The sequence below is a fragment of the Heterodontus francisci genome, chromosome 17 (assembly GCF_036365525.1).
Source record: "Heterodontus francisci isolate sHetFra1 chromosome 17, sHetFra1.hap1, whole genome shotgun sequence".
In the NCBI taxonomy this organism is placed as follows: Eukaryota; Metazoa; Chordata; class Chondrichthyes; order Heterodontiformes; family Heterodontidae; genus Heterodontus; species Heterodontus francisci.
The window spans coordinates 36,086,439-36,100,438 of NC_090387.1; the positions used below are offsets into that span (position 1 = coordinate 36,086,439).

The 14,000-nt window shown below is 39.6% G+C and overlaps 1 protein-coding gene across 2 annotated transcripts in view; it reads left to right on the top strand.

Moving 5' to 3' along the window:
* Nucleotides 1–13,842, top strand: part of spire2 (spire-type actin nucleation factor 2) — a 95,436-nt gene extending 81,594 nt beyond the window's left edge. For both annotated transcript variants that reach the window (XM_068049273.1, XM_068049274.1), the window contains exons 10-15: nt 1,471–1,610; nt 4,728–4,865; nt 5,963–6,030; nt 6,814–6,841; nt 8,339–8,454; nt 10,641–13,842. In XM_068049273.1, the coding sequence (XP_067905374.1) occupies nt 1,471–1,610; nt 4,728–4,865; nt 5,963–6,030; nt 6,814–6,841; nt 8,339–8,454; nt 10,641–10,845 (695 nt within the window). In that variant the 3' untranslated portion in view covers nt 10,846–13,842. The remainder of the gene's footprint in view (nt 1–1,470; nt 1,611–4,727; nt 4,866–5,962; nt 6,031–6,813; nt 6,842–8,338; nt 8,455–10,640) is intronic.
* Nucleotides 13,843–14,000: the final 158 nt, after the last annotated feature.

The window sequence follows — 14,000 nt, forward strand, 5'->3', positions numbered from 1 at the left end:
TTTTTCACCACAGATTCTGCCTAATGACTGTTCTTATAAAGAATAATTACAAAAGCAAAATACTGCAGATGCTGGAAATCTGAAATAAAAACAGAAAATGCTGGAGTTATTCAGGTCTGGAAGCATCAGTGGAGAGAGAAACCCTTCATCAGAACTGGAAAAGTTAGAAATGTAGCAGGTTTTAAGCAAGTAAAGAGGAAGGGGGAGAACAAAAGGGAAGGTCTGTGATATAGTGGAGGGCAGGACAGATTCAATGGCAAAAGTGGGTGGTAATGGGGAAGGGGTGTTGCGGGTAATAGGTTTATACAGATGCTCAAGCAAAACAAACACACAGCTCCTAAAAGTTCACAGCTGCAATGAACAGTTCTTTGACTTCAACATGCTAGTTTTGATTTCAACACTTGCATCGCCTCAAGGAAGCAACTAGTAAAGTGCTTCATATGCATGAGCAGTGCTGATAAATGAAGTGATTAAGTCTCGAGTTGATCATTTTGGGGTGGATTTTCTTCTGTATAGGCATTTTGTCTTTAAACATTTTATTTATTGTAAATTCATGAAAATAAGCTGGTGTACGTCTGCAAGAAGCTTTTTTGGTATAGTGATCATCCTGTTTTGGTTTTGTGTATCTTAAAGGAGGAAAGAGAGGTTTAGGGAGGGAATTCCAGAGTTTGGGGCCTTGGCAGTTGACGGCACAGCTGCAAATTTCCTTCTAAATTTATCAATACATTCAGATAAAGAAGGAAAGACTTGCATTTATATAGCACCTTTCACTATCTCAGGATGTCCCAAAACACTTTATAGCCAATGAAGTACTTTCAAAGTGTAGTTGCTGTTGTGAGGCCGTAAGAGTTAAGCAGCTGGATCTCTTTCAGTCTGAATAATGGATCAACATCTTGTGAATGATGAGAGAACCTTGTACTTTAAAAAAAAAAAATATTTGGCCAGAAAATTGAGCTCGGAGGCCACAGCATAGTTTTTGTGTTCTATATATTGGTACCTAGCATTATGTAACAACTGGATAGGTCATAAAATCCTTTAAGGCGCATATTCAATAGCTTCTCTTTGCTCTGATTGCTCGGCTGGTTAAAGGGATGAGTAGCTGAACTATACAGCTCAAGAGTATTCTCGGATTTCTCCTCCCTATCCCAACTTTGGGACCCCAGGTTAGGAAAGAGAAAATCAGCCAAGGTTCACACCCTTAATTGCTATCCATGCAAACTCTGCTGGTAGTGTCAATGTTGGATGAGGACATATTGGACTTGGGTGTTAATCTTTCGTGGTTGATCTGACTCTGGATTTGCACATGAAAAATGACTATGTACAATAGGTATCAGAGGGCATCCACAAAGATGTCATCACATTCAAAGGAGAAGGGGGAGGGCAGAAGAGAAAATTGATGATAAAAAGGCTTTCATCTTGCTTTCTATTGTACCAAATTCCTACAAACACAATACTTGTTTATACTTTTAGGAGGAGAAAGTAAGGAGATGTGGCCAATGGATTCCCAGGCAGCTCGAAGCACTCGTTCTTGTTCGGTAGAGGGAGACAACCTCTACCCAGCAAAGGATATTCCAGAGACTGTTTTAACCTTTTCGAAACAACAGTGGTTGGTGAGTACTTGTTCTCACTTCTAGGCAAGCTTTGTGTTGACTACTTTTCACATTTTAAAGATTCAAAATATGTGCCCATATTCACACAGTCTGCCACTATTTCATTGCAAGAACAGTTGGTACGTTTAAGATCTGTTGTCTGTACTGGTTGTTTATTAATGGTGGCATTTGATTTGTAGAGGTAATGGGGCTTCATTTGAACTTTTGGTGATAGTGTAAACATGGAAATATTGGATAAGCCGTCCATTTATCCACTCTCCTGATTTTAATTACCATTAAAATAAATTATTGGCATCTTGAAGTGGTGTTACAGATTCCTGGACTGATTAGGAGGCATTTTGCAATGTCGATCTGCTAGGGTCTTCAAGATCACTGTCTTCTGTTTGCTCCATAACTTTGCCATTTGAAGAAGTCTAACCAGAGAGGAGGTCCATCCACAGACAAGGCCAGATCAGCACATTAACAATAGCCAAGAGGATGTTGTTGCGGAAAAACCTTTGCCGACTGCAAGAGTAGTACACAAGGCTGTCCCAGTGAAGACATGCATTTCCATGCCTGAGCCATCCACTTAGCGAACAACATGTGTAATATGCGCTTTCACCAATCTTATCCTTAGCATTACTTAACTGCTTTGACTCTTTTGATCTACTGGTACCTTAATCCCGACCATTAGAAGTAAACTCTAGACACACTTGAAATAAGTGAGATCAACTTATTGCCCTATAAGTGATCAATATATTTGCCCATTATGTTTTATCCCAGTGCTTTCTCGATAGATTATGATGTGTGTCTTCCTGAGCCTGTCCTAGTACTTCCAGGCTTTTCTGCCTGGCTGTTGGTTGGTGTGGGATTGATGCGTCCTGTACTATTTTATGCTGGGTCATGAAATGGCCCTACCACTGTACTACAATGTACCATATTTTGGTGGTTGATTTGGTCCTGCCCACATCTTCTGTCATTGAATGGGACTGGAGCAGCTGTGTTATCACCTTAAGAGACAGCAACTTGAGCTGTATCCATTCAAGCCATGCTACAGCTGATGAACAGGACTTCAGTGCAACTACTTTTCTGTGAAGGACCAGACCTCTGGGCACAATGACATTCCTGAAATGTTTTGTCAATCTAGACAAGGAAGCCTGCTGCAAATCTGAACCTAAGGCCACTCTTGCTGACCTGTACAGTCACGAGAGATATTACGACAAGAGCTTGCAAGTCATATGGTGCCTTTAATATAAGAAAATTTACCAAAGTGCGAAACAGTGGCAGAAAAAACAAACAAAATAAATTAAGGAAGAAAAATTAGGGGTGGCAACCAAAAACATAGATCAATGAGTCAGTTTTTTTAAGGAGGGGAGAGAGTTAGCAAGGTGAAAGGGATTAGGCAGAGTATGGGGTCAATGGAATTGAAGACGCTGCAGCAAAAATTAGTAAAAACAACAGGTTACTCAAAGGAGGTCAGAATCATGTGAAGAGAAACATAGGACTGAATGAGATTGCAGAGGTAAAGAAGGATTTGGCCTGGAGAGATTTGTACATTTATTACAAGGATTTTAAAGTTGAAGCATAGACAGGTAAGTGGGTTGTGGGCACAGGGGTCACAGAGGATAAAGACATAGTGCAAATAGGATGCAGACATTGGGTTGAATTTAATGGGGCCTTCTGGAGTGGGCTGGGAGACGGGGGGGGGCAAAAAATCGGGAGGAGGTCAGTGATTGGTGTGCCCATCGCCATCCCATTGTCATGGCAGTTTGCCAGGGGTGGGGAAGGTGGCGGACGGCCCTCACGCCCAGAGGCCAATTGAGGCCCTGAAGTGGCCAATTAAGGGTTTCTTCCTTTGCCAGTGGCATTTTACCAATGGCATGTAGGCCCTCCACCATGAGGGAAGACTGCCAGGTCTTGGTGATCTTCCTGCAGGTTCGGGTTGAAAAGGCCCTCCTGATCGGGCACTCTGCAGCCCATGGAGGGCCCCCTGGTGGCACTGGCCACCTCTACGGCAACACCTCCCTGCATTCACCAACCAGCGCCCCCCTCCCAACTCCACCATTGCCAGGATCTGGCTCCGGTCACTCCCAACCCCATTTACCTTGGTCCGAGGCGGCATCCATGCTGCTTCTCCGATTGGGTGCAGTCCCAGCAGTGGTGACGGCTTCCAGAGGCACTGTTGAGACTGAAGAGCTGCCAGCCCAGATTTGCCGGCAGCTCTTGAAGGCCGGCTCCCATCTTCTAATGGGACAGGAGCCCTGGCACCAGACAGTGAATTGCCTGAGCGCCAAAAGATGCGGTGGGGGTCCCTCAAACGGCTGAGGCAGGGTTGCACCCAACTTTCCGGCTCAACTGGGATTCTGCCGCACCAACAAAATTCAGCCCATTGGATTTTCATAAAAGTTGCAATTTGTAAAAGGCAGAACTTAGGAGTTTCAGTATACAGTTATACCCCAGGAGTAGACTGAAATCAGTAGTTTACTTTCAGTGGATTATTTCTGAAAATGACATTCTTTTATTCCCATAATCATTTATCATGAGACGCACCTGTAGAATTAGGCCAATCCACAGAGGTTTCAATTTCCCTTTATTTTGGAGCAGATCTTTCTTTTCATCTCCTGTGCCATTGGTCTTTTCAGGCACAAGACCACCAACTGTCCACTCCCGCAACTGCCTATCAGAATGATGTCAGTCTCTACCACCATTTTCTGCTGTGTAGTTATTTACCATTTTCTACAATGTCTGCTTGTTTGAAAGTTTCTGTTCATTTTTAAGCTTTGCCACCCTAACTTCACATTGAACTTGCCAGATGTTACATCACTACCTCTGAATATGGCAAGTGTGTACTGAGAGCACAGAGCTGTCTCATGTAGTTTCAGGTCCCCGTCAGACAAACTTTTCTCATTTTAGAAATTATTTGCGTAAACCCATAAAATGAGTGAACCAGAAGCAGCATGAGATTCACTCGTTCATTTAAAAAGTAAACTTTTGGGTGACATGGCCCCAATAGCTTTCAGACCCTTTAGTCTTGTGAGTTGTATACCCAATGCTTTCTGTTTCTGTAAACCATGGTGTATCTTCTTTATGAATTCTAGATAGGTTAGTAAGGGGAGTATGTAATATTTTTCTTTGCAGGAGGAATTCTGTCATCCTGTGGAGAGCCTGGCACTAACTGTAGAGGAAGTTATCAATGTCCGGAAAGTCTTGGTCAAAGCTGAAATGGAAAAGTTTCTGCAAAGCAAAGATCTCTACAACAACCTGAAAAAGGGAAAGGTATGTGTGTTGTGCACTTTTCACAGTTCTATAATGACGTTGTTTATTATTCAATCCCCATTGGCTTTTTTTTTTCTCTCTCCTTTCTGCCAAACCATTCTCCCAAACCATTTATTCACCACCTCTAGTGGTTTAGGACCAGGGCAGGTGGCCTTCTCTGCAGCTTCGCACATCAATTTTGTGTCTTGCCCTTGCCAATCATTGATACTCATCTCAATCATAAGTGACACAGGCAGTGTGCCAGCATTTCCTGAGGCTGTAAGTACAAGTTAGAAACCTGGTTAACGTGTACACTGGAGCAACATCTATTGAGCTTAAAACTGCAATTATTACTGAAAATGAGGAGAGGGAGTCTTAAATTGACTTGAGACTTTGTTCTTTGCAGTTTCCAAACTATGAACAATAATCTTGTGCTAAACAACTGCTCTGCAATTACCAGCAAACTGGACTAATTCTCTCGCTCAGCCGCATCGGAAAGTATATCCATTGCAAACAGTGAGGATTGTATTCATTTGGATGTGAATTTGAAACTTTTATTCTCACTGTACCTCCCTAGATTTCTGCGTTCTCAGCTTGTTTAACTTTCAAAACATGGCGCCGATTCGCATGCCCAAACAAACAAGGTGCAAAATGCATTGTTTACCACAGGGACACTTCCAATCTGGATCCAGTGATGACATTGCAGACACATCTGGGAATATATTTAGCTTTCTGTATAAAATTATTTTGCTGGAGAAATTTGGAAGTTAGTATTGTAATAGAACAGAATTTATCTTTATGTAAGTGGAAAATAGGCCCCCAGTTCTTAAAATTTTCCAGAGTCGTCACTTAGTATGAGTTTATTTGTAGTTGGGAGTTCAAAAAAGTAAAAGTATTAAATACTTCACATCAAAATGCTATGTTTTCCTCTTTCTTCCCCTTGCCCACTCTGGCCTCTCCTGCAGTCCTAGTTTATCTGCTTCACACTTTAGGGTCACAAATGAAAATGGTAAACAATACTGAAACCAAAGTCCTGTTATTTTATTGATATATTGCAGTATGTTAAATCTTTTTGGTTTAGAGGCTCTGACATCTTACCTTTGATCTTTACCATGCAGGTTTGCTGCTGCTGTAAAGTGAAGTTCCCCTTGTTCTCGTGGCCCTCTGCTTGTCTGTTTTGTAAAAGGTAACTTGACTAACAAAAACAGTTTTCCTCTTTAATTTTTTTTAACTGCAGACATACTAGTTAACAATTCCATCAAAATGTCTAAATGTACTGTCAGTGTTCCAGTTAATCCACCAGGTCATTCAGGACCAAGGCTATCCTGGAAAGAAGGGAACGGACAGACTCATTCCCCTCCTTTATTTAGGGAAACAAGTTGAGCAGTGTATTTTACGGGAAACCTTTGTGGGTTACACAAAAGCAAAAGCACAGTCACGCCCCAGAAAGATTTTTGATTTCATTGATTTTAGCAAAACATCTTAGAAAAAATATTCCAGACCTTAACTGCAAGATATATGCTTTATTTTAAAATTTTACAGGCATTAAACATCTTTAGCAGTTGAGGCTGTTTCTCCATGTTAAAGGTGTTCTATAAATGCTAATCGTTCTTATGAAATTTGAGTACAGCTTAATAGATGAAGACACTACGTTAATGTATATTTGTGGATTGAATTATTTTTAAGTACAGTCTAAAGAATCTAATGCTAGAACTTTCCAAATGTTTGTCAAATAACTGCAGAGTAAAGATGTCCTCTTTTAATTTCAACTCTCAGCACTTTTGAGCTGAGCATGTTGACCGCAGACTTAGAGCAAACTTGACAAGATTATTACAAGAAATACGTGAAAAATAGCCCAACTATCTGTGCTATCATTTCATAAATATTATTAGTTTAGATAATGTATTTTCTAGTACTTTTAACAAACTTTTCATTGATTTAAAAGTGCATCTGTTTTCTTTCTCTTCAGATCTGTCTGTGGTTCTTGCAGTTTAAAGGTAAGAGCTGTTGCAAAAGTTACTTGATAAAAAAATTCCATTAACACTTTACCATATAAATCTGATCCATGAAATCTTGATGCACCTATTTTCCGATGAATTCCTTCTGCTTCAACAATGTGTGGCACTTTATAGATTGGTGTTAGACACTGCAATATCTATGTGGAATAAACAGACCTAAACTAATGGGAAAAGAGAATAAACAGTGTACCCCCAAAACAGGAGCAGTATATCTCCTGATCCAGGTGGCACTGGGTAAGGATCACTACTTGGTTATCTAATCATCATTGTGCAGATCCCAGGGACAGTAAACGTTTGTTCATGCACAAAGTATAGCAAGCGCCATTTCCCTGAACAATGGTCCTGATTAGGAAGTAAGTAATAATCATGTTTTTGTTGTGTAGTGAGAGTGCAGAGGTCTAGGCATTAGGCAGCCCCAAGCCTTCATAAAGAGTCAACAATCAATTTCAAAGTAACATGGACAGGAGTATGAGTTGATTTAATACATCAAAGACATTATTCATTCCAGCTGCTTCAGAACTACTGATTGTAGCAGTAAACAAGATCCTCCATGCTGACTGGCTAATTGGTGCTTATGGAGTGGTTTTTAAAATTTGTATTTGCATCTGTATCTATCCAGGATAATTCTCCCTCCTTCCTTACACAACTGGCAGCAACAGGAGGATGATCAGATTCCTGACATCCCTCAACACATTGACACTCATTAATAGTGCATTTGATTGGTTGGAAGTGGTAGACTGATTTGCAATCAATGTTTACTAGTAGAAAGTCGAAGTTTGACATTTTGGACAAATTGTTATAAAAGGTTTGCAAATGCGAATATGACAAAGGAAGAGTCATTGCTTTCATTGGGCAGACGTAATAAAAGAGAATAAAATTTATTTGGCTATCTTGCTCAGTTTTTGGTTGAGGCTTGTTTGAACTGAAATATAATTCTAGAATAGAAGAAAGGGGTTTTTATAATGTGCTTCTGAAAAAGAATTTGCATTTATAAATTGATTAAAATTTATAGTTGTGTGACAAATGTAGCACAATAGGGACAATTGGTGCAGCAGTCTAACGATTTTGCAGGTGATGTGCCTTTTAACGGGCATAGCCCTAAAATCAGAAAAGCTAAATTAGAGACAGTCCTCATACAGCGTATGTTAGCAAACTCTTGGCATTGTTCTAATATATACAAAGTGCCATCATGTCCCCACATACACTCCTTACACAGAAATTGCTTGAGCAGCTGCTGTTATAGGCCAAATTGGTTTAGGCAACTTTTCTGTCCTTCCTAACCGATTAGACAAGACTGAACTTCATTGAATATTCTGTTTGGTTTTCATATAAAATCACTCTTTTATAAGTACCCAAGATCTCAGCTGAACATTTTTCTTCTCTTACGACCACCACAAATGCTGAGTATGTGGAGGTTAATGGAAACAGTGCCATGCCTATAATAGAACTATGAAAAGTAACTACTTTTTTCTACAGATGAAGATTCCCTCCAAGAAATTTGCCCATATACCGGTTTACACTGTGGGTTTTGAGCATATCCAGGGAACCAGTAAGACAAAAACAGCTCGGACCAAAGGATGTTTCCAATCTCAGTAAGTATCTGGAATAGCTGCTAAAATGGATGTCTAAGATTTCCTTAGATTGAACTTCATTTTATTGAGGTATTAAGTAAATAACTGTAACAACAATGCATTTAATGTTTTAGCACAGTTGCCAGCACTAAGGCAGATGATGCTATGTAGGTAGGTGGAAGTAGATGATCTTGGGGATGGATTAGACATGGGATTTGAAACTCCGCTTGGAGTCACAGAGGTTGCTCACCATTGGCTTTAAGCTGAATAAGCAGTTTGTGTAGATGGTTTCACTTAACGCTGTAGTATGTAACATCAGACAATGTCAATATATTTCATACCATTCATATGGATGATATCTGCACTGCAGGACCTGTGGTTGTAATGCAGTTGCTGCAAATTTAATTTCATACTAAACCACAGTTAATTAATGGAAAATAACTGCTTTATAAGAATCTGCATAATTTTTAGAACGTGCAGGATGCTACAGTAACTGTACAGAATTTTAATTATTTCTGGTTCTATTTTGAAAAGTGCATATAATATATTGTTCCAGCAGTTTTGTCAGTGGGCCTCTGGATGAAAGAGTCTACCATTGGAAAAAGTGGAAATAGAACAAACTGCGTAAAGTTATTTTGTGAAATAACAGTAATAATGTCCCGTGTGATACCAGCAATTAAAGATAGAGTGTAGGCCAAACTCATGCAAAACTTGCTCCATGGAAGTGGAGAATCTGCAGTGCTTGCTAATGAAGTTTCCTTATCACAGAGATAGTCTTAGAACTGAGAGTTTTCCAATAATAGAACTGTGCAATATGGAGAAAGGCTACAACACAATAAAAATATCAGAGTTAACAACTTCAAAATGTTCTAGGGTGCTTCTCAGAAGGCATATGGAAAATATAGATGGAGCCAAGAAAGAACTTCAGAGGCATGACCAAAAACTTGGAGTTTTTTTTTGAAAGGAGAACTTGGTAGAAAGGCAGAGAGTTTTAAGAAAAGAACAGGACCTAGGCAATTGAAGGTGCTGTTGCCAATGATATGGCAAGGAGGATGTACAAAAGAGGTGGGAGTCAGTGGAACAAAAGGTTCGAGGGGGTTAATATAGGACTAGAGGAGAACACAAAGATGGGGCAAAATCATGGAAGGTTTAAAAGATGATAAATTTGAGGCTGTAGGACAGGGTGTCATTGTAGGTCAGTGGGGACAGTGCAGGATATGATATGTGCAACAGAGTTTTGACAGGTATTACTTAGCATATGGACATGGTGATCCAAGTTATATGATCTGCCTCGGTGGAATGATTTACTTTTAGATGTGCAGGAAATCTTGTTATTACATTAAACTTGAGAAAAGTTGAGAAAAATTCCCTGTGATCTAAGATGTTCTCTGGCCCATACATTTGTGAATAGGAAAAAGTAAAGAAAACAATCTGACTTTGCATGAAGCTATGAAAGAAGTCCTTTCCGGTCAGAATCTAGCAATGTTTATTTATTTTAGTTGATTGGAGGGGTGCATTACTGTTGAAGTTAATACTAAATACAAAGGTTTCTAGATACTATTCATCCCCTGGATCACGGTTCCTGCTCAAATATTGTAAGAAAAACCATAAATTTAACTCAAAAGCTTATAACCAAGAATAGCTAAAAGTTTGAGTTGTTACTAAAATATAGCATAGTTCTGATAGCTAGGCTTGGCAAGAGTATTAAAAGGTGTAAAGGACTCCAGTACTTTGACAAATAACCCCCTTTGGTCTTTATATTTTTTAGACTTTTGGTATTAGTAAGATGTCTTCCAAGCACTGTGGGTGGCGCAGTGGTTAGCACCGCAGCCTCACAGGTCCAGCGACCCGGGTTCAATTCTGGGTACTGCCTGCGTGGAGTTTGCAAGTTCTCCCTGTGTCTGCGTGGGTTTCCTCCGGGTGCTCCAGTTTCCTCCCACATGCCAAAGACTTGCAGGTTGATAGGTAAATTGGCCATTAGCAATTGCCCCTAGTATAGGTAGGTGGTAGGGAAATATAGGGACAGGTGGGGATGTGGTAGGAATATGGAATTAATGTAGGATCAGTATAAATGGGTGGTTGATGGTCGGCACAGACTCGGTAGGCCGAAGGGCCTGTTTCAGTGCTGTATCTCTAAACTAAACTAAGAGTGCTACTGTTAGGCACTTGGTTCTTCAAATCTTGATTTTGGTCCCTTTGTGTTTCAGGTCTCTCAGAAGTCTCAGTAATCGGTCAGTAGAACAGGAATTTCCGCACCTTTACACACATGGCTGTAGCTTCAAAGATGTTTGCGCTGAGTGTGCAAAATTTGTTGCTGATGTCATCAATTCAAGTAGAAAAAGCATGGATCTTCTGAATAATACCCCTATGAGGAAAGCCCAGTCTATGTATGCACGCTCAACAAGATCCTGAAGAAAGTAAGAACAAGAACTGATTTTGTTATAATCGCTACATGATGCCAGCCAAAGCTGTCCGCAGTCACGCTGCACGTGCTGATGTTAGTTCCTAAAAGAACAATATGCAGTGCTTCAAAGAAGTGCCCATGTCATCTGATCTCCAGAAAGCACGACAAATGTGGTGAGGATTAAAGACACAAATGAGTCGGGTTTAAGGAGGTCACGTGATAAAGGTTTAACATTTTCTCGGTAAAATGCTTTTCACGTTGATGCATGACTCACAGATACTGCAGAATCGAGGCACAAATGAGGACACTTCAAATGAGTTCACGGGCTTGGAGGTTTGACCTTTGATTTTTGAAATGTGGGTGAATTCTGAAAGTCCATCCATTGCTGGCAACAAGCTCTAAAAGCTGAGGGAGGTGGGGTGGGGGGACGGCATGATGTGCAGGGGCGGCAGAGATATACAGATTTTGAGAGTTTGAAACTCAGTCATCTTGACAGGGACAAGAGGCTAGGTCAGGTTGGAATGCACAAAATTGGAAATGTATTTTTTCACTCATTTCGAATGATTTCATTAAAATAATTTATTTTTCCTTTTTTTTCTTAGCTTTTGTTTGCTTGTTACAATCTCCTGCAAGCCTCACTATTAATCATTTTCCTATGCTTCCTTGCTACTGAAACAACTGCTGCTATTACATTGGAGACTTCATTATGGTCTGTACTGAGTACAAATTTTAAGGTTTTCAGGATGTTACGCATTCAAAACTCGTGTAACATCTCATTATATGCAACGGGTTCAACCACAGATTTTATTTTAATTGGATCCCATTGCAATTCTTGAATAAATGTCCTAGTATTGATCATCATTTCCTATCAACTTAGACACTGGGGATCACTATTTGTGTGTACTGTGTCATGGTTGTGCTTGAGGCTCATCACAATACAAAAAGCACCAAGAGCTCATTCTGTTTTAGTGCAGCCTAAGGTGATTTCTTATTCCTAGCTGAGTTGCGTCTCTTTGAAAATGGTGTAAGTCAAATAGCTTTGAATCTTACTCCCGTGATATCTGAAGTGAGATCAGGCAAGGCCAGTGGGAAGTCAAAGTGGAATTGGTCCTGTTACTTAATTTACCAGAGCTAATGGGCAGAAGAAATTTAACTTTCCTTTGGCTGCTGCAATGTCCATTGTGTACATATTGCTGTAGCACTTTCACTGCACTTAGTGGACATTGTTGTAGTAAGGAATCTTTTCAAAACACTGTCTTCTCATATTAGCAATGGCCTCATAAATCCACAGATATATTTGGACAAGCATATATCAGTGGTATCTGATATTAGTTATAAAAACTGGTGCATACATGATTTGTAACTATTGAAAAAGTATCGTAACATATCCATGTATTTTTAAATGGGACAGTTCCTCTTTAGGAATGTGTAGAACGCTAAGGCTGTACTGCCCTGTATATCTTCTCAGTACTTCGCTGGATCTTTTGTATTGATATTCCAGAGCTTCACAGGAGTGTGGAATGGACTCTAACATTGATGCTGAAAATAGAAAATATTTAGCTCAGAGTGTTACAAATTAAAACCTGAGAGGTTCAACTAATATGATAAACCTGAAGTTCCCGAGGGCTATTACAAAGTCTCTGATTCCAGAAATCACAGTACCAATGTCACACACAGTCCAAACTATTGGGGTTTGGTTCTTTTTCTTTTCTTTACATTCTGCATAGCTGATCCCCTTTTCGTTTGGCCAATTGTGTGTTTACCGCATTCAGGCAGCGTCACATAATGGGAAACGATGATGAGGCTATCGTGTTTGCAATGTTCTACCAGGATATTCACCATCTGTAATTTGCCTAAATGAACGACTAATGAAGAATGGAAACTCCAACCTGCGGGAGAAAATTAGACATTAAAATTACAAGCATAGCTGTTATGCAAACCTAGAATTATTTTAAAGCTCTGCCTTCTCGTGACTTGACTTTTTTAGTGACAGATACAGGAACAAAGAGTGAATAGGCTGTAGAATTCATTGATCTTAAACTTAAATGATTAAGAAGTAGGTTTCAATGAATGTGGAATATTGCATGTTTAACAGTTTATAAAGTTGCCTGATACTGGCAGTTGAGCTTTTCAGGGGCTGGATAATTGAATAGAGACTGTAAGAGTGCAATAGTGACTAAATCCAGTCAGGAACGTTTTAGTACAGCTGCAATATATACTGTTAAAAATGTATAAACATATAGGTCTGATGCAGCTACCAATCCTGTTGTTGATCCCACTCTAGCATAATGTTCCTTATTAACCGTTTTGCATGTTGAAGATGTTGAACGAAGGTGATCCAGTAAGACAGTGCATGATGGTAGAATTTAATGGGCTTGAAGGTTTCCTGATTGAGACTCATTGACAAGGTTACTGTGGCCACTCTCTGCTGGAAGCATTGCATGCAGTAGGGCAGCCACCAGCTAGTGCAATGGCAACTCAACAGAACATCACACCTTTTAAGGATACAGCTCTACAGGATAGGACCCACAGGCTGTCAATGAATATCCAAACTTTGATTTGAAGACCTCTCATATCTAGAGGTAAAACGGTTTAAGTCGTCAGACATGCAAATGTGTGCAATTCCCCATCCAGGTGTCCATTCAAAGCAATTACAGAAATCATATAGGCATGTGCTGTAGGTCAAAGTTATTAGCTTCTGGTTAAGACATTGCACTCCAGTGAAAAATTGTATCTAACCAAAGGAACTTATGAAGAAGGAAATCGGTGTTTCAATGCTAAAGATTTTCAGTATAAGCAATTATATTATCATTATCAATACAGTTTCCCTGGACTGAAGGGATGTGTGTTGTGTGTATAATGACTGGATTTCAGTCAAACAGCATGCTAAAAATATGAAAATAAATAAACATTTTATATAAGGCCTGCTGTCCAACATGGAATGTAAAATTTATTTGATATGTATATGTATGTATTTTTTCTTGTAAATATAAATTCTATTTACTGCAGGATTAAATAAAACTATTCAAACTGTCCAGAGACTTCTGTTGGTCAAGAATATTTGATAAATCAAAGTTATAAGAAAATATCTGGAAATGTAATTGATCACATGTTTGTGTCAAGTATGCAAATTTTTATGAACACATTTTTAAAAATGCAGAAA